Source organism: Macaca nemestrina, chromosome 6, assembly GCF_043159975.1.
Source record: "Macaca nemestrina isolate mMacNem1 chromosome 6, mMacNem.hap1, whole genome shotgun sequence".
NCBI classification, from domain to species: Eukaryota; Metazoa; Chordata; class Mammalia; order Primates; family Cercopithecidae; genus Macaca; species Macaca nemestrina.
In genome coordinates, this window is record NC_092130.1 from 119,768,618 (window position 1) to 119,789,894 (window position 21,277).

A 21,277-nucleotide genomic window follows, 5' to 3' on the forward strand; every position below is an offset into this window, starting at 1 on the left:
TTTCAGCCAATTCTATATTACCTCAATTGTCACATACTCCTCTATATGCACATCGGCAAAACAGAGGAATATGTCAGTGTAACCACTATATGTTTTCTATTTCAAACCATCAAAATTCTCAAAATTTTACAAACTCAATCTCTTCATCTGCTAAGGACAATACAACTAAATTATAATCCAATAACTCAATGATTTTCTCCTCAATAACATGAAAATCTTGTTAGCTTCTTTTTGTTTACTCTTTTTAAAAAAGTCATCAAACTTACTTGTTTGCTTTCAAACTTATTTCCTAAAAACCTACGTCTAAGAGTTATGCATCTCTGGAGCATACAGACAGGTCTCTAGAACTAATTTTAAGATTATTCATCAGTAATCTTTCATAAAATTAAAAAATGTTTTTAATAAGTTTAAATAAAATAATCTTTAGTGCAAAGGCACTCAGGGAATATATACCTTCAAATTAAATGTCAATATGGAATGTCTGTCAATCAGTATTTAAACTCAATTATTAAAAAATCACTCAAGTTTTGATTGTAAGATATCATAACCAAGTAATTACCTCTGTTTCCAAAACTCTTTCCAACTCCAAAACCACCCATTGTGGATGTATTATCTCTTTTATTAGACTCACCAGCATCTGAAAAAGGTCAGATTAAACTCTTTAACATAAAAAATTATGTGTGTCATCATCAAAAACTAAGAATTAAATGAATTTCCGGCGTAAAGGGACTTCCAAGGATGGGACTAGAGTAGCATAGAAACCTAAAATTAATTAACATACCTGCAACTTAAAAGAAAAACTCTTAAATTATGATACCAAGGTAAAAACAAATCTACTACTGGTGAAATATAGCTTTCTACTTATTGGTATTATATTGGAGACCTTCAAGCAGGAAAATTCTGCTCCATAGTTTTCTATATGTTGAATTCTCATCCTGATAGAGCCAGCTATTATACTCTGCCCTGTGTGAAAGTCATTGCTATTGAAAATGCTATACTGTGTCCTGTTTAACTGTTCTATTTTTTTATTTTTCTATTTCTTATATTTATCACATCCTTTCCACTTTTAAAATTAAAACAAGGGAATACATAAGAGAAAAACCTAAGACTACCACTCCCCTCCTGGCCTCCGCATTTCATCATACTATTTTCCCATACTAACTTTCTTAGCTTTGTTTCTCACTACGTAATTCTAAACACCCAACATTTTAATTCACACCAAACAACTCCAAAACTCCACATTGTCAACTGCTAATTTTACATCTTTGTACATGCTATTCCTTTGGCATAGCATTCCCTGCTTTCCTATTTGTCTTATCAAAATTCATTTCATTCTTCAAAAAATCAATTATGTGAAGTCTTCCTTTAGCCCTCCAGTCATAATTTATCCTTCTTCCACATTCCCACAGCATACTATCTGTACCTTTTTAAAGGAGTATTTCTTTCCATGTGTTTCTCTACCACTAAATTAAAAATCTCGAGGGCAGAGATGTGATAGCAAGAAGCAGGATTATTTAAAATAAAAAATTTAAAAAAATAACAGGAGAGACATCCAAAACAGCATAAAATGACGCTTTAAACTATCACTGAGAAAAAAATTAAAGCATTCCCTGTGATCCCTATATACTGTCTTACTTACCTCTGTAATACCCTTGTAGAGGGGAGTTAAAAGGGATCTGTGTAACTTCTAAAACCACAGGTAAAATTGTGTATGCCCAACTATAAAAGTATTTTAATCAGATTTCAAAGATGTGTGATTCAAGAAGTCCAAGCTACTTAGACATACTTCACAGGACATAACAAGCTAGTCGATATTTTAAGCAATTAAGAGTTAACTTCGAAAACCACATTATTAGTTATGCAAGTTCTACTGAGAAGAAAATCAAGATTGAAACTATATAGGCCAGGCGCGGTGGCTCACGTCTATAATCCCAGCACACTGGGAGGCCGAGGTGGGTGGATCACCTGAGGTCAGGAGTTTGAGACTAGCCTGGCCAACATGGTGAAACCCCATCTCTACTAATAATACAAAAAAATTAGCTGGGGGTGGTGGTGCACACCTGTAATCTCAGCTACTTGGAAGGCTGAGGCAGGAGAATTGCTTGAACCTGGGAGGTGGAGGTTACAGTCAGCCGAGATTGTGCCATTGCACTCCAGCCTAGGCAACAAGAGCAAAACTGTCTCAAATAAAAAAAAAAAAAAAGAAACTATACAAAATGTTGGAAGAATCAAACAGAAAGTAAGTTATACTCATGGGTCTACAAATGTCCCAGGTTATAGAAAATATAAAGCTAATTGTTTAAAGTATTAACAACAGAGTTCTGATCAGAAATTTTATGTGTATTTCAATCTAAAACATGAAAATAATTTGTGGTAAAATCTGCCTCAGTGATGATTTTCTCACTGAAAAAGGTTTTATTCAATAATATTTAGAAGACTGTATCAAAATATCACATAACCTCTACTAAAATGTAATTTAAAAATATATCTAAATACTAAATATGCTCCTAAATATATTATTTCTAATGTCAGTAGTAGCTAATAAAACCTCATTTGAATCTCTTAGCACAATTACATTGTTCAAATAAGCAATGCATCTTAATATGCAGTCTTAAAAACCAAAATATATGTGATATTTGATTAATCATTTCCATTAGTGGCAGAAACATGTCAAAATATAAGACTCAAATTTGCGTTCTGTATCTAAAGAAATTTTCCAAATGTCAAATAAAACATCATGCATCTTTTAGTTTCCACAACAAAAATATCTGAAAGTATCAATAGAGTTTTTCAAAAAATAACATCTCATAAATTCAAGAATAAGTGTCAAGTATGTTTACCAAATAGCCCTAGCTATAGCAACCCCTGAAAGAAAAAAAAAAAAAATGACCACAGGGATTTTCAAATAAGTTTAACTTGAAGTTCTAATATGTTATTGCACTATAATAAAATACAGCACATAGTATTTCTAGCATGTTAATATTAAGTCTAAAAATGGACTGTAGAAAGAGGTTTTGCTGTGTCATTATCTGTCATATCAGCTGGTTGTCCTAAAAGTAAAATTAAAAAATCCAATAATGGCAAAATAAGCTCTTAAAAAATTAATACTAATGAGCTAACACATGTTTCCTATACTGCCTTTTTCTTGAAAAATATAAAATTCAAGAAAGAGTCCTTCTCACCTCTAATCCCTGAAGCTTTTACAAACATTCTTCCCACGTCAACTGATGGAAATCAATATCATAAACATGTTAAGAAGCAGCTCTGTGAATCATCTGTCCATCCAACCCATCCATCCCTCCAACCAATCTGTCTAATCAACTTAACACTACTCCCTACTAGCCCAAAGAAGTAAAACAGCAAAAAGAAAATGAACTTGGAAAAACGATGAACTCATTATCTCAACACCAAGTCTACTATACACTGAGTTACAACAGACTTAGTTTTGTGCCAAACGGCTATGAAAGCCTCTGTATATACAATTATTCAACAGTTCAGGAGATTAAGGAAAGACAAAGATACTTACCTCTGTTTCCAAAATTCCGCCCAGAGGCAAATCCACTTTTCATGAAATGATCTCTTCGAGAAGGTCCATCATCCATTTCTAAAGCAAACAACATTTTGAAGTCAGTCAAATAAAAACAAGTATCTAGTACTTGCAAACCTTAAGCCTTCTCAATGTGCCACATGTGGCAAAGAAGAAATTTTACATAGCAGTAAAAAATATGACAATCAGCCCAGTTAAAAAAAAAATGGCTATATGAATAGCTCTCCAAAAGAAAAATAAATTGTGACTAAATCTCACTCATAAAGAATTAGAAATCAAAAGACAGCAATTTTTAACCTCAGAATTGAATGGAAAACAGTCCTTTCCGTTCCCTGAAAGAAAACAACAAAATAAATAAATTTTTAAAAAATGGAAACCACCATCCTGACTAACACGGTGAAACCCCGTCTCTACTAAAAAATACAAAAAACTAGCCGGGCGAGGTGGCGGGCGCCTGTGGTCCCAGCTACTTGGGAGGCTGAGGCAGGAGAATGGCATAAACCCGGGAGGCGGAGCTTGCAATGAGCTGAGATTCAGCCACTGCACTCCAGCCTGGGGAACAGAGCGAGACTCTGTCTCAAAAAAAAAAAAAAAAAAAAAAAAGGAAACCAGTCTTAAGTTTGCTAATAGCCAGAACAAAGACACAGGGAAACAAGCATAAAATGTACACTGTATTTAGAGTATAAACTAGATCAATCTTGATCCTAATTTAAAAGGTGTATAATGGAAGTACAGTAACATGAATTTCTCCTCTGGATACAATCACATGGTTATCCAGAAAGACACACAAAAAAAGTCTTTATAAGCATTGTCTGTAATACCAAATAAATGATCAAAGTGGAATAAAGAAATTATGGTCATCCATACAATAGTACGCACACAGATTTCACAGAAATATACAGCATTCAACATTAAAGAGCTCACATTCTTCAACAATGGAGAGTGTTTACAAACTGGCCATGTAGAAGGCCATAATGCAAATTCAACAAAAGAGTTCAAAAATCAATTCATATACATGAGATTCTCTTATCACAATGCAATCAAATCAAAAGCTATTAAATATGAGACAAATTGTTTAAAATCCCATTTGGTGACATATTTTTAAAAACACTTCTATATAACCCACAGCTCAAAAAAAAAAAAGAAAAAAAAACACACAATGGAAGTTTAAAAATACTTCAAATTATATGATAAAAATGTGACTTTATCAGTATTTAAATATTTATGCTAGAAAATAAGAACTCAATAAGCTTAATAGCCATCTCAACAAGAATACTAGAAAAACAAAGTAAATCACACAAAAGTAAAGGAAATAAAGAATGAAAATTAATAAAATAGGAAACAGCTTTGGGAGACCAAAGTGGGAAAAGATGCTTGAGGCCAGGGATTTGAGACCAGCCTGGGTAACATAGCAAGACCCGATCTCTACCAAAAAAAAAAAAAAAAAAAATTAAGTAGCTGGGTGTGGTGGTGCACACCTGTAGACCCAGCTACTCAGGAGGTTAAGGCAGGAGGACCACTTGAGCCCAGGAATTCAAGGCTGCAGTGAATTATGATTAAATTACTGCACTCCAGCCTGGGAAACAGGAGGAGACCTTGTCTTTCTGTCTGTCTCTGTGTCTCTATTTTTTTTTTTTAAGGAAACAAACGTAATATAATAGCTCAAAAAGGCCAAAACTTGGTTCTTCGAAAAGACCTATAAAATTTGCCAGGGTAACAAATTACTAGAGGACCAATAAAGGGGGTGAGGGGAGAACAGATACAAAGATACAAATGAACAGTATTAGAAACGTGTTTAAAAAGAATCTCAGAAGAGAAAGACAACTAGAGAACTTCTCTGAACAACTTTATGCTACTAAATTACAAGAAATGAAAAAGTTCCTAGAAAATTAACTCACCAAAAGTGATTCAAGAATCAATAAAAAACCCAACTTTCCTACAGAAGTTAAATCAGTACTTAAATTTCTGCATCAGAAAGATGCAGAGATCGTGTTTTACAGGTGAGTTCTATCAAACTCTCAAAGGACAAATCATTCAACTGTCACACAACTCTTCCAGGAAACAGAGAAGTAACTCACTAACTCATTCTACAGACCAACATAACCTTGATATGAAAGTTCAGAAGAAAATTATAAACCTCTTACTCATAGATACAAAATCTCAAAAACAAATATTAGCAAACCAAACCCAACAGTAAATTGAACGGATAAAATATATTATAACTAATTGGGTTTATCCCAGTTTGCAAGGGTATTTAACATTACAACATCTAAAAAAGGTAACATACATTAATAAAAAAAAAAAAAACTAATCTCTCCAGATAAAAGTATATGACATATACTTTTTGAAAGTCATGAAAGTATTTAACACCTTTCATGACTTAACATATACTTAGCAAACTAAGGAATGATGAGCTTGTTCATAACAGCAAAAAAGGAAACAACCCAAATGTGCATGAGAATTTTTTTGTTGTTTTTGAGATGGAGTCTTGCTCTGTCGCCCACGCTGGAGTGCAGTGGCGCGATTTCGGCTCTCTGAGACCTCTGCCCCCTGGGTTCAAGCAATTCTCCCGCCTCAGCCTCCTGAGTAGCTGGGACTACAGGCGTGTACCACAATATCCAGCTAATTTTTGTATTTTTTTTTTGTAAAGACAGGTTTTCACCACACTGGCCAAGCTGGTCTTGAACTCCTGGCCTTAAGTAACCCACCCACTTCGGCCTCCCATAGTGCTAGGATTACAGGTGTGAACCATCGTGCCTGGTGGGTAATGTTCTTATAATTAGTGGTGGTTCAAAACATTAAGCTTTATGGTTTTACATAGGACTTTAATACATTAGATTTTTTTAATGAAAAATTCTTCAATAAAGATTCTACAATAAAGTCACAGGGTAACAATTATTCTTGGGAATCCTACTTCTCACTAGTTGGAAAAGAAGTCATTATATGAAAAGATACTTGCAAACGCATGTTTATAGCAACACAATTAGCAATTTCAAAAATATGGAACCAGTCCAAATGCCCATCAATCAATGAGTGGTGTATACATACACAATGGAATACTATTCAGCCAGAAAAATGAAATGAAATAATGGCATCTGCAGCAACCTGGATGGAATTGGAGACCATTATTCTTAGTGAAGTAACTCAGGAATGGAAAACCAAATAGCAGATTTTTTCACTCATAAGCAGGAGCTAAGCTATGAGGATGCAAAGGGTAAGAATGATACAATGGACTTCGGGAACTTGGGGAAAGGAGTGGGATGGGGGGTGAGGGATAAAAGACTACAAATTGGGTACAGTGTATACTGCTCGGGTAATGGGTTCACCAAAATCTCACAAATCACCACTAACGAACTTACTCATATAAGCAAACACCACCTGTTCCCCAAAATCCTATGTAAATAAAAAATACATTAAAATGATGGTACAAAAGTATAAGGTTCTAAGAAAGAATTAACCCAGTTTACCTTGTTATTAGCACACAGTCCTAAGGAAAATATACAATTATTTCCTTTCCATTTTTTAGTAGTTTTAAATCTCACAGTAGTTTCACAGGTAAATGTGAAGGTTTACATTCACTTTCATGAATGTAATGATATGCTGTCATTGATATATACCATGGCAGTCCCCATAATACATATTATACATAGCAATAAAAATAAGCCCCTAATACCAATAAATGATGGAGTATAGATGCTCTTCCTGAATGCTACGAAATCCACGAAAATAAACCAAAAGAAATAAAAATGAAGTCCATTTAAAATGAATTTAGTGTTAGTGTACACAATCCCCAACAACTGACCACAAAGAATATCTCCCAACATAGTTACACTTGGACCAAATCCAAAGAGGCTCAAATATTGAACAACAACTTAAAAAAAATCCATATACTAAAACCACCAAGCAAAAGAACCCAATTATGTATGAGACTTCAGTATGAGCTCTAGGACTCTATAATCTTCCAACCTTTCTTCACAGTGATTTGCCTAAACCAGAGTGAGGAAAATTAAAGGAAGATGAGAAAAGACTTGGTGGCAAAGAGTTCTGAAACTATTTAGTGGTGCTTAGGGCTGCCAGCTGTCCTGACTTCTAATCCCTTTCATTATCCAAAGTAGCTAAAATACTAAACACCTAGAATTCAGTGTCAAGTCTTTCAAGTAGAGACCTCAGAGTATAACAGTAATGTGCATTCAAATTACCTGGTGATCTCATTAAAACATACATTCTGATGCAGTAGTCCTGGGTGCGGTATGAGATTCTTCAGTTCTAACAAGTTCCCAGGTGATGCCAATGCTACTGTTCTGTCAATCACATTCAGAGAAGATTTTTATATCCACCAAAAGACATGAACTAGAAAATATTCTTAAGAGAACCATTCATAATAGGCAAATACTGGAAACTACAAAAATGACCATCAATATTTTAATTTATGGTATATTTACATAGGGAATATCATACATCCACGAATAACCTACAACTACTTCTAACAACTTAGAGAAAACCTCAACAAAAAAAGAACATAATGTATGATGCCATTTTATATGACTGCCATTTATAGGGAAAACTGATCTATGCTGTTAGAAATCAGAATAGTAGTCACCTCTGGACAGAAGCACAGTGCCTGGAAGAAAAAGGAAAGCTTCAAGGGTGCTGTTAATATGCTGTTTTTCTTCATCTGAGTGCTGGCTTTCAGGGAGTGCTCACCTTGTGATAATTTAGTGAGCTGGACATTTATGCTGTGTATCATACTGAAATACATATTGAATCTATGTGTACGCTATGCTTCAATAAAGTTGAAAATAAAAAAAAGAATCTGCCCTGGCCTAGACAGTTTTATGAACAAATTCTATATAACTTGTAAAAAACAGGTAATTTTCACATTCCAGAGCTTATCGGAAAACATGAAAAGCTTGAAACCAAAATCAAGTGAGGACAACATGACGGAAGAAAACTATACACCCTCAATCTTACATTAATTCAGAAGTGCTAACTAAAATATCTAATTTCATCCAATACTACAATAAAAGAGCCATGTAAGACTTAGCCCAGGAATAAAAAGTTCATTTAAAAATTAATTTACTACATTAACAGACATAAGGGAGAAATAATAGAAATCAGTAATTCTAAAAAGCCATTTGAAAACATTCAACTGCCATTCCTGAACAAAACAAATATTCAAGTAGAAATGAAAAGAAATTATCTTGGCATGATTAAAAAAAAAACCAACTATTAGTAGCCTAATGCAAATATCATAATTATAAAAATTTGGGAGCATTCCCATTGAAGTGAGGAAAAGCCTAGATGTTTGTTATTTCTAGTACTCGTTAATGAGCTGTAGATTTTATCCAATGCTTTAAGACAACAAAGAACAAAATCATTTAAGAGATGAAATTTGCATCACACATCAACAAGGAAAAGACAGGATGCTTAGATGGTGCTGGAAAAACTAGGTTGCTATGTGGAGAGAAATAAAATTGGATCCCTATTTCTCACCGTATTGAAAAAAAGGGATTCAATGGTACCTTTAAAAATTGTTAAGATGGCAAATTTTGTATTATGTCTAGTTTACCACAGTTCACAAATACAACTCCTCAATAACTAGAGGCCCATGGCCAGGGCTGACCAGAAAAACTTTAATGTCAAAGATCCTTTTTTGTGAGTCATTTAGGAATACTCATACTGCATACACTACATCTTGATTTCACACTTAAAGATGGCCACCATGATTAAAAAAGGGTGAGTTCAGATGATTAAAAGCTCAATGTGAAAGGCAAAAGTCTAAGGAAGATAATGTAGGAGGCTACTTTTTGACAGAGATGGGGAAGAGTTTCTTAAAACTACAAAATCAAATTCAGAAGCAAAAAAGTTATTTAATAACTTCAGAATTAAATTTTTGATTAACAAGGCATATCATGAACAAAGCTGACAGACAACAGAATGGAAGAAGATATTCAGTGTCTAAATCAGGAAAGAGCCTAAAATCTAGAATATTAACAATGCCTGCCAATCAACAATAGGAAGAGCTAGCTCAATAGAAAAATAAACTAAAAATATGAACAGGCAACTCACAAAAGTAGAAACTTACAGAATAACAACATGTATATGAAGAGACAGCCAGATACATGCATATTAAAGCAATGACGCTGGGCATGGTGGCTCATGCCTATAATCCCAGCACTTTGGGAGGCCAAGGCAGGAGGATCACTTGCGCTCAGGAGTTCAAGACCAGCCTGGGCAACATAGCAATACCTCATCTCTGCTAAAAATTTTAAAAATCAGCCAGACATGGTGAGCAAGTCTGTAGTCCCAGCTACCCAAGAGACTGAGGCAGGAGGATTCCTGGAGCGTGAGAGATTGAAGCTACAGTGAGCTATGATCACAGCACTGCACTCCAGCCTGGACAACAGAGCAAGGCCCTGTTACCAAAAAAAAAAAAATTTTTTTTTACTTTATACCCAAATAGACTGGCAAAAATTAATTAAAATTAAAAATGTCAAATGTTGGTGGGAATATAGGACTATGAGAACCCTCACAACCTAATGACGGGAGTATAAACTGGTATAGCTATTCTGGAGAGCAATTTTTGAAATATTTAGACAAATTAAGTCCATTATCCCTTTCCATAACCCTGTAATTCTACTCTTGAGTCCACTATTCAAAGTAATTCTCACTCTGGCCCATAAATAAACATATACAAGAATGCCCATCCTATGGTAGCAGAGGGGAACAGGAGGTAATCTCAGTGCCTATCACGGAGGGAAAATAGGGGTAGATAAAACTTGGTGATAAAAGTATATGAAATACCATGCAGTCATTAGAAAGAAGGAAATCAATTATCAATTAGGAATATATCTTAAACAGTGACCAGGAGAAAATTAAAAAAAAAAAATCTTAGGCACGATAATTTTTCTAAGTTAAAAATACACACCAAAATATGCTCAGAAAAACACACATTTAAAAACATACACAGAGCACCCATGTCCTCCACCCTTCCTCTCTGTGCTGATGCTGCCCGGCTCATATCAGCCTCTAGCCTGCTTTCAATTAGTTGCGGAGTTCCAATGAAGAAGTATCTGAGGTTAATGTGGAAACTACCAAACAATCTGTACTATCAAGATCATGTTGGAAGACGTGGGAATGAATGATTGAAGGAGATGATGACCCAGTTCCTCTACCAAATGTTAATGAAGCAATATTTTAAAAGGTCATTCAATGGTGCACCCACCATAAAGATGACCCTCCTCCTCCTCCTGAGAATACTGAGAAGAAAAGTGAACAGATAAAAATCCTGTTTGGGATCAAGAATTCCTGAAAATTCACCAAGGAACTCTCTTTGAACTTACTGTAGCTGCAAGCTACTATCAAAGGTTTGTTACATGCAAGACTGCTGCCAATAAGATCAAGGAGAAAACACCTGTGGACATTCCCAAGACTTTCAATATCAAAACAACTTTACTGAAGGGGAGGAAGCCCACGTACACAGAACTAATGGTGTGAAGAAACGCGAAATGTGCCTGACACTGTAAAGATTGTTCCAAATATTAGTTGCACTGCTCTAGAGTTTATAATTATTAATACAAAAAGAAGTAGACAAATACAACAGCAAATCGACTGCATTAGCAGAATACTGTCATTGTACGTATAGTTTGAGTACAGATTCCAAACCTAATGCTGAGTTTCTTCTAGTGTGATTAAAAGGTTTTTTTTTGTTTTTTTTTGTTTTTTGCTCTGAATAAAACGGAACTGCGGATTCTCTATAGAAACTAACGTTTTGGTATTTCCCTCCTTTTGTAAAGCAATTTCTGTCTAGTTTGTAATCCAGTTAACTTTAGCGGCCTTTTAAAAGTTAGCATTGCAAATAAAACTTGCAAAAAGTTTTCTGGAAAAAAAAAAAAAAAGACACACACACACAAAATAATTGTTCCTTTGGGGAAGGGGAGGGCAAGAAACCCCTGAAACTTCCTCCCACAAACAGCTTGTTTCAAATCAAACATGAGTAATGAAGAAATAAGCAAAAGCAACATAGGAGCTGTACAATATAGTGAGGACAGAGAGGGAGGAAGGGAAGGCTGAAACTAGCATATACTTAAATCTCAGAGACTAGAGGATCCTGCTCTCCCACACAAAACTGCCTGGCTCTGGCCCAATCACTTCACAGTAGAGCCCATCAGTGCATCCCTGCACAGAGTTGAGTTTCTAATCAGCATTTTAATGATCCACCCTCAAAAACAACAAGGCAACTAAGGTTCAGCAGAATTTTTTTTTAAGAGACAGGGGTTCACTCCATCAGCCTGACTGGAGTGCAGTAGTGTGATCAATGCTCACCGTAACCTCAAAATTCTATGCTCAAGCAATCCTCTTACCTCAGCCTGTTGAGTAGCTGGGATTACAGTTGCACATCGCCATGCCCAGCTAGTTTAAAAAAAGTTTTTGTACAAACAGTGTCTCACTTTGTTTCCCAGGCTGGTCCTGAACTCCTGGCTTCAGGCACTTCTCCACCTCAGCCTCCCAAAGCAAAGGGATTACAGGCATAAGCCACTACAGTTCCTATTGACATTTTAAAGCCAAGTAATGTGAAATTGTTTTCACTTAATTTTGGAAATAATCAGATAATACCAGTTGTTTAGAAGGGTTTCCATAACTATTAAATAAAAGCAAGATATAACAGGATTCCATTTCTATAAAATATAGAATGAAAAGAAGCAGGTCTAAGTACAATTTTAAGAGCATGAAAAGGGTATGGAACGTAAGCATGCGTAAGCAAACGAAAAGCAAGACAGGTATTTATAATAAAAGGAATATATGTATTAATATATTATGCCAGTGGTATACGATCACGTATGCGGAGAATATACACAGGAATCTAAAAAATCAGAGTCAATAGACATCAAATGGTGGCTAAATTTAGGGGCTAAGATTTCAGATTTTATTTATCCCTTTTTACTTTTTTTAAAACAATAAGCATATTTAGGTTTTGGCTTGGCATACATTCACTGGCCTGGTTTACATTTTTCTAATAAGAAAATTTTCATTAAAAAATAAAAAAATTATGAAGAACTACAAAAAGTACTTGTTATCTAGAAGAAGGTAAGCAGGCAATCAATATTTTTCACTAGTGATTTTCATTAGTGATTTCATTTCATTAGCCTAAACATTCATAGGTCTAATGCTAAAAAAAACTTAGCTTTTAGTTGGTGGTTATTTCAGTCTAGTTTATTGAAAATTCCAATATAAAACAGTGTTATGCTTTAATATACTATAGATCTAAGCTTTCACTCCTTTACAAATAATGGCTTCTGTTTGTACCTCAAAAAACCAGGGTTCTCCTAGCAATCTATGCAAATAGACAGGTTAAGAGGCATCGATTACGTTTACCCATTTGTCTTTCTGGAATACTCTAAGTACACACAGAGTTTATATGGTAGAAGCAAAATTAGCCCTTTGCTGGGGTTTCAGCAGGCAGGATTCCAAGAACTTCTGAGAATCTGAGTATTTCTGTATTAAACCACTGTGTTTAAATGTTTATAAAAGATAAATATGTTTTGAAAATAGCAAAAGCATCTCTTTTAAACTTAACTTTTGTCAAGATATTTACCCTGAACTTAAGAAAGATCCTCATGAGAATTAGATTTGCTTTAACCTGATAAACTAACTCTCAAAGTATCCTCACATTTTGGAAACTACCTCACCACGGGTGTTTTCCAACATAGGCCAGGTTTCAGTGAACATGCAGCTCCCTTGACCATAAAATGTTTTACCTCATCTGCTAATTTTTGATAAGAGAAATGATAAAACTACTACCTGATGCCACCATGCCCTCTTCCTTTTATGCTAGTCAGCCTTAAAAATAATAGTAACTCAATTTAGAGACTCATAGTAAAGTCAGAGTTACTCAAATTCACCGAAAGTAGATGGCGGTTGCCAGGATTAGGGGAGAGGAGGAAATGGAGAGTTATTTTTCATTGGGTACGGAGTTCCAGTTTGGGAAGACAAGAAAGTTCTGGGGGTGGATGGTGGATGATGGTTACAGAGTGATGTGACTGTACCAAATGCTGCTGAACTGTACACATTAAAATGGTAAATCTTACGTTATGTATACTTCACCATAGTTTTTTAAATGTTTTTGTCTTGTTTTTAGAGACAGGGTCTCACTCCATTGCCCAGGGAAGAGTGCAGTGGTATGATCATAGTTCACTATAGCCTTGAACTCCTGGGCTCAAGCAATCCTCAACCTGCCAAGTAGTTAGGACTACAGGCACAGGCCGCCATGACCAGCTAATTTTTAAAATTTTTTTTTTTTTTTTTTTTTTTGGAGACAGAATCTCACTCTATCACAAGGCTGGAGTACAGTGGCACAATCTCGATTCACTGAAACCTCCGCCTCCTGGGTTCAAGCGATTCTCCTGCCTCAGCCTCCCAAGAAGCTGGGACTACAGGCATGCAGCACCACACCCAGCTAATTTTTGTATTTTTAGTAAAGACGGGGTTTCACCATGTTGGCCAGGATGGTCTTGATCTCTTGACCTGATCCACCTGCCTCAGCCTCCGAAAGTTTTGGGATTACAGGCGTGAGCCCACCAGGCCCGGCCTAAATTTTTTGTAGACATAGACTCCAACTACGTTGCCCAAGCTGGTCTCAAATGATCTCAGATGATCATTTGATCTCCAGGTCTCAAATGGTCTTCCTACTTGAGCTTCCCAAAGTGCTGGGATTACGGGCATGAGCCACTGAGCCTGGTCAAAATTATTTTAATGCAGTAACAATTGCATTTCATCCTGCTTTGGACTTCAACAATGTGAAAAACTACTGCTGTGAGCTCAATTTCCCAGCCTAGTCCTACCACTTCCACCCATCTTCCCATCTACATCCACTCTGTAAAACAGAGTTGGACAATCCAAGGGGAAAAATGATGGTGGGAGGGGCAACCAAAGTGAAAAGTTCACAGTGAGGTTGGGAGGAGGGTGCATCAGGAAGGATATGGGTTCCTTTACCTTGACACTTGTTTCTATTGTTCTCCTAAGACCTTTCCCAAATTAGTTTTCTGATCCCAAAGAAACTCACAATATCCTGATGGTATGGCAGATTTGGCTTAAACAATTATTATTGTGACAGGTCATCACCATTGTAACCTGCTTCAACAACCTTATAGTCCTATATTCTACTCCTTTATGTCAGGAACCCTGATGATGATGATGCCCTAGCAGCCTGGAAGCTGAATGTGCAACTTCCAAGTTGGGCAAACGTTTTATAGTAACCCATTAAATCAAATAATACAGTCTATACTTTCCCCTCTCTCAATTCCTCTAACTAGAAGTACCCCCATTCCACAATATCCAAATCAGAAGGAACTTTCACTAAATTTGTTAAAACACCCTCTACAAGATGTCTACTAGTCTGCTGCTCTTCCTTCACTAGATGAAACCCTTAAACTAAAAAGGGTTTTACCGTTTTCCAAACATACCACATACCTGATGATGAAGTTGGAGTCCTGTTAAAATTGTCTCCATTTTCTCCAGAAGAATACCTATCCTGTAAGAAGGAAGAAAGAAAAGACTAGTTTCCTACTTTGAATACAAATGTGTCATTTATTTCACAAATACTAGAAAATTGTAACAATTGGGCTTTATTCAGAACAAAATAATGACATACTGTATGGTTTTCTAAATCACTGGATGTTTCTTTACTAATTATTCCAAGACATCTTCACTTTAACATTGTATATATAGTACTAACATATATCACTAGAACAGTGGTCAGAAAACTACAGCCACAGGCCAAATCTGGTGGGCCACCTGATTCTGTAAACAGTATTGGAGCACTGCAACAGCAAAGTTGTGACAGACAAGTAAGGCCTATAAAGTCTAAATTATTTATTATCTGGCCCTTTATAGAAAGGGTTTGCTGACTCCTGACTTAAAACAAAAGTTTAGTCATTTAAGTCACCCATATTCCTGAAAAGTACAATCAGGATGGGTGTGGTGGCTCTTGCATGTAATCCCAGCACTGTGGGAGGCTGAGGCAGGAGGATCACTTGAGCCCAGGAGTTCAAGACCAGCCTGGGCAACATGGCGAAACCCTAGCTCTACTAAAAATACAAAAAGTTAGCCAGGTGTGGTGGCATGAGCCTGTAGTCCCAGCTACTCAGGAGGCTGAGGTGGGAGGTTCACTTGTGCCTGTGAGGCAGAGGTTGAAGTGAGCCAAGATCACACCACTCACTCCAGCCGGGTAACAGAATAAGACCCTGTCTCAAAAAATAAAAATAGAAAAGAAAATATAATAAAATATCATTATAAAATCTGACAAAGTAATACATGAATAAACCAACACCGGTCAATATACACTACTGTGTGCTGAGTTCCATATATTACAGTATATTCATCAATACTATAGAGTATTAGTGATTTAACACTAATCTTTGTTCTAGAAAAGTACCACAGAAATTTTTAAAACCTCTACTGCATTTATAGTGAAACCAATTAATGATACTCTCATGTTTTAAAAAGGAATTCACTGGCCGGGCTCAGTGGCTCACACCTGTACTTTGGGAGGCCGAGGTGGGTGGATCACCTGAGGTCAGCAATTCAAGACCAGCCTGACCAACATGGAGAAACCCCACCTCTACTAAAAACACAAAATTAGCCCGGCATGGTGGCAGGCACCTGTAATCCCAGCTACTCAGGAGGCTGAGGCAGAAGAATCGCTTTAACCCAGGAGGCAGAGGTTGCGGTGAGCCGAGATTGTGCCACTGCACTCCAGGCTGGGCAACAAGAGCAAAACACTGTCTCACACTGTCTCAAAAAAAAAAAAAAAAAAAACCAGATTCACTGTAAAGTAAATTCACTTATGGACTGAAAACAATTTATATACACAACCTGCCACTGCACTACAACTACAATGAAAAGGTATATCCTCAGCTATAGCATCAGAATATTCATGGTTAATTTTAATCAAATTTGCCATAGCGGTAGCTGAAGACTGTCTTTGCTCTCAAATACTAACTGTTCCACTTTCCCTACTTTAGGCTAAAGAAAATTATTTACTATTAACACACAAGCATTACATTGGCAGTGGTCGAATTACTGCTGGATTTAGAAAATTCAACTTGTTATAAAATCAATAGCTGAATGCAGGTTAATTTTGGAAACTTCCAACATTTCTCTGGACAGCTCTAGATTAAGGACAATTTGAGTAAATTTTTTTCTCACTTCTAACTCTTCGGGTGTCCTTATCATCAATCCACACCTTTACTCCTTCTCACATAAACTTCCTTTAATTATGGCAAAAGTTCAGAATAGAGCTCCGAAATTCTTGCACATGACAATCAGAATTTAATAATTTAAGAATGAAAGGAAATCTACAGATGATCTCTTAATCAACTGACTATATTACAACAGTTAAAATGTTCCTTCAAATAAGTTCATTTAACTAAGTCCCAAACCTAGAGAGAATGCACCAAGGTAGGCATCTTTAGCTAACATCTATTTACTACAATTTCTTTCACAAAGACACTGACTTTTAAAACTATTTTAAGGCTGGGCGCGGTGGCTCAAGCCTGTAATCCCAGCACTTTGGGAGGCCGAGACGGGCGGATCACGAGGTCAAGAGATCGAGACCATCCTGGCTAACACGGTGAAACCCCGCCTCTACTAAAAAATACAAAAAACTAGCTGGGCGAGGTGGCGGGTGCCTGTAGTCCCAGCTATATGGGAGGCTGAGCCAGGAGAATGGCGAAAACCTGGGAGGCGGAGCTTGCAGTGAGCTGAGACCTGGCCACTGCACTCCAGCCCAGGCGACAGAGCAAGACTCCATCTCAAAAAGAACAAAAAAAAAAAACAACAAAAAAAACTACTTTACAAAAGCTCAAGAGTCGTCCAAACATTTTTCTGAGTCATCAAGAAGAGCACAAAGATAACAACATACTTGAAATGCCTTGGGGTTTTGGTAATTGCTACAGTAAAAAAAAAAAAAAAGTTCCAGTTTATTACTACCACAGACATTAAAACAAGAACAATTATCCAATATTTTACATTCAAAATCTGAAGACTTTTTTCTTGTTTGCAATGCTCAACGTACTAGAGTGAATAGAGCAAAAAAAAAAAAAAAGACTGGTTTTACAAGTGTTATAAAACACTCTTACACTAAAGAACTGAAACACTTATTATTACTCTTCAAGCTATGGAACTTAATATCCCACATACGTCCAACTTACAAATTCCAAGATGAATTTTGAAAAAAGACATCAAAAATAATTTCCAACAGAATTTTATCACAAAAAACCTTAACCAGCTGGGTGTGCTGGCTCACACCTGTAATTCCAAAACTTTGGGAGGCCAAGGCAACCAGATCACCTGAGGTCAGGAGCTCAAGACTAGGCTGTCCAACATGGTGTAACGCCATCTCTACTAAAAATACAAAAATTAACCAGGCATGGTGGCGGGCGCCTGTAATCCCAGCAACTCAGGAGACTGAGGCAGGAGAATCGCTTGAACCCAAGAGGTGGAGGTTGCAGAGAGCCAAGATTTGCACCACTGCACTCCAGCCTGGGTGACAGAAAAAGTCTCTTTCTCAAAAAAAAAAAAAAAAAAAAAAAAAAAAGAAAGGAAAAAAAGGAGAAAAGGGGTCACAGCAGATGAAATTAAGTTAAAGATTTTGAGATGAGATTACCCTGGATTATCGGCATGAGTCCTAATTGCCATCACAAGTGTCCTTATAACAGAGAGGTAGAGGGAGATAACACAAAGACCCACAAAGGAGGTGGCAATGTGAAGACAGAGCCAAGAGATATGCAGCCACAAGCCAAGGAATGCCTATAGCCACTAGAAGCTAGAAGCAGCAAAGATTCTGTCCTAGAACCTCCAGAGAAAGGGCAGCCCTGCTGACACCTTGATTTTTAACTTCAGGCTTCCAGAACTATAAGAATAAATTTATGTTGCTTTAAGTTACCCAGTTTGTGTTAATTTGTTATAGCAGCCACAGAAAACTAATACATTGGCCTTCTTCTTGTTGCCCTAATACCCCAAGTTTGTTCCCTTCTCCTTCTCAAAGGTTCCTTGAGAACCTGTACACATGATGTCCTGCTGGGACTCCTTTAAGTCTCAGGCTCATGAGTCACTGTCTCAGAGAAGCCTTCCCTCTCCAAATAAATCCATCCTACACCAGTCTCACACACACATTTCTCTAATTTTTACAGTACTTTTCACTATAATTATTTGGTTCTCAAACATGCTTATTCTGTCTTCTCCAGTAAAATACAATGTAACAGCAAGCACCTTATGTTCACCACTATCTCTCCATCACCTACTAGAACTCAAAGATATGCTGAATGAATCATAGGTCTTATCATTAGCTTACCTCTTAAAATACTTAGCTGTAAACCATTATTATCTCTCAAACCACCCAAATGCACCAATTCAGAAATTTCAAATGTTTAACACGTAAGGGTTCTCATATGCAGCTACAAATAAAAAGGGCATTTTGATGAACACATTTTTTTCACCTGTATTCTTATTTTCAATTTTGGCATATCATAATACATTTATTTTCTAATCTCAACAATTATTACTAACCTTGCTACTGCTGCTTAATAAAATTATAACTGTGGATGGTCTAATTACTCAATTACTGTTTCCACTTTAACCACAAGAGATTTTGCCTTCTGAAATGTGCCACAAAAATGGCAAATAGATCAGACAGAAGTGATCACTATACTAGCTTACTTTCATGGTCAGTTAACAAGAAGCCTTACAGCTAGTAAGTAAGCAACGGAATTATCTAATATACTCACCATACCCATCCACTCTAACACTCACCCCAATAAGCCTGCAGGCAATGTGCAAATGCCTAACCGTTGAGATTTCTGGACTATATAATTGCCAGATTATCAAATCTTTCTTAACTTCACATCTTTCGCTATTCTAGCCCCAGGTGGTACACTCACTTTAAAATCTAGAATTGAGAAGTTCTACCCAAAATTCTATCAGTTCTACTAGAACAATGACATATTATTTCAAAATTATATAAGCGTATGTCAATATTAAGTCTCCAAATAAAGTTCCTGAGAAGCACTCAGAAAAAGATCATCACAGACAAAACTGCTATAAATTTAAAAGAAAAGGCCAGCTTTTTCTTGAAAACCAAATTCAGTTAGAACAACAAATCAAAATGGTGTCTTTAAAAGAAATGGAATAAAAGACTTTAGATTTCTTCTACATAAAAATGTAATGTATTCATCTCTAGTTTCCACTTTTTTTTTTTGAGACAGAGTCTTGCTCCATTGCCTAGGCTGGAGTGCAGCTGCCCAGTCTCAGCTCACTGCAATCTCTACCTTCCGATTTCAAGCGATTCCTCTGCCTCAGCCTCCCGAGTAGCTGAGGCTACTGGCGCGTGCCACCACGCCCAGCTAACTTTTTGTATTTTTAGTAGAGAAGGGGTTTTGCTGCATTGGCCCGGCTGGTCTTGAACTCCTGGCCTCAAGTGATCTGGCTGTCTCAGCCTCCCAAAGTGCTGGGATTACAGGCATAAGCCACTACACGTGCCCATCTCTGCACTTTTTATTCAACCTAGCAAGGCAAATAAAGATCCTGATTGCACCATGTTCCTTTGAGTCAACTAAGCCCAAGAACTAATGGCACAACCAGCACAACACCAGGTGTTAAGTTTGCAGACAAATGCAAAAGACATACTACAAATTCACCCAACACAAATGTATTAAGCATCATAAGGTAGACTTATCAACATATTCAATTTAGTCTTCCCAATGTGAAGAAACTATGTTATTGAATGGCATAAAAATCCCAAAAAGGTAAATCTGAAAGATTCGACAGTCATCCTTAATTTCAGAAACCCAATGCAATAAATATGCACAACATGCTACAGTGCAGCGTGCTGCTTAAACACTTCATGAAGACAAAAATCTCAAACTAAGAAAAAGAAATGGACAGATGGCTATTAAAACCAGGGGGAATAAAGTATGTATCTGTGAATTAAACTTTGTATTATAACAAATCTATTGAGAACAAGGAAGTAAAAGAACTATAAAAAATGTCCTCTGAACAAGTAATTCCATTTTTGAAAAAAATCACCAAATTAAAACAAATAAGACGTAAACATTAATGACAATACCAGAGTGAGAAGTTAACACCACTGAAATTCCTACAGAAGTTGTAATATGGAATAGTTAGTGATGAAGTGTGAAAAAAGATGGATTCAAATGTTACTATCATATGGCTGGGTATGGTGGCCCATGCCTGTAATCCCAGCACTTTGGGAGGCCAAAGTGGGAGGATCACCTGAGGTCAGGAGTTTGAGACCAGCCTGGCCAACATAGTGAAACCCTGCGTCTACTAAAAATACAAAAAAAAAAAAAAATTAGCTGGGTATGGTGGCACACACCTGTAGTCCCAGCTACTTGGGAGGCTGAGGCAGGAGAATCGCTTGAACCTGGGAGGCAGAAGTTGCAGCCGGCCGAGATGGCACCACTGCACTCCAGCCTAGGCAATAGAGTGAGACTCCATCTCAAAAAAAAAAAAAAAATTAGTTATATACTATCATCAAAACTATATAAAACATGTTTCGGCCAGGCACGGTGGCTCACATCTGTAATCCCAGCACTTTGGAAGGCTGAGGTGAGTGAATCACCTGAGATCAGGAGTTCAAGACCAGGCTGGCCAACATGGTGAAACCCCATCTCTACTAAAAATATAAAAATTAGCTGGGCATGGTGGCATGCG

The 21,277-nt window shown here is 36.7% G+C and overlaps 1 protein-coding gene across 4 annotated transcripts in view; it reads right to left on the reverse strand.

The window, feature by feature from the left end:
- Window positions 1-21,277, reverse strand: part of LOC105499396 (DEAD-box helicase 4) — a 73,672-nt gene that overhangs the window by 50,024 nt on the left and 2,371 nt on the right. For all 4 annotated transcript variants that reach the window (XM_011771942.3, XM_011771948.3, XM_011771944.3 and 1 more), the window contains exons 3-5: window positions 15,017-15,077; window positions 3,527-3,604; window positions 560-637 (exon numbers count right to left, since the gene is read on the reverse strand). In XM_011771942.3, the coding sequence (XP_011770244.1) occupies window positions 560-637; window positions 3,527-3,604; window positions 15,017-15,077 (217 nt within the window). The remainder of the gene's footprint in view (window positions 1-559; window positions 638-3,526; window positions 3,605-15,016; window positions 15,078-21,277) is intronic.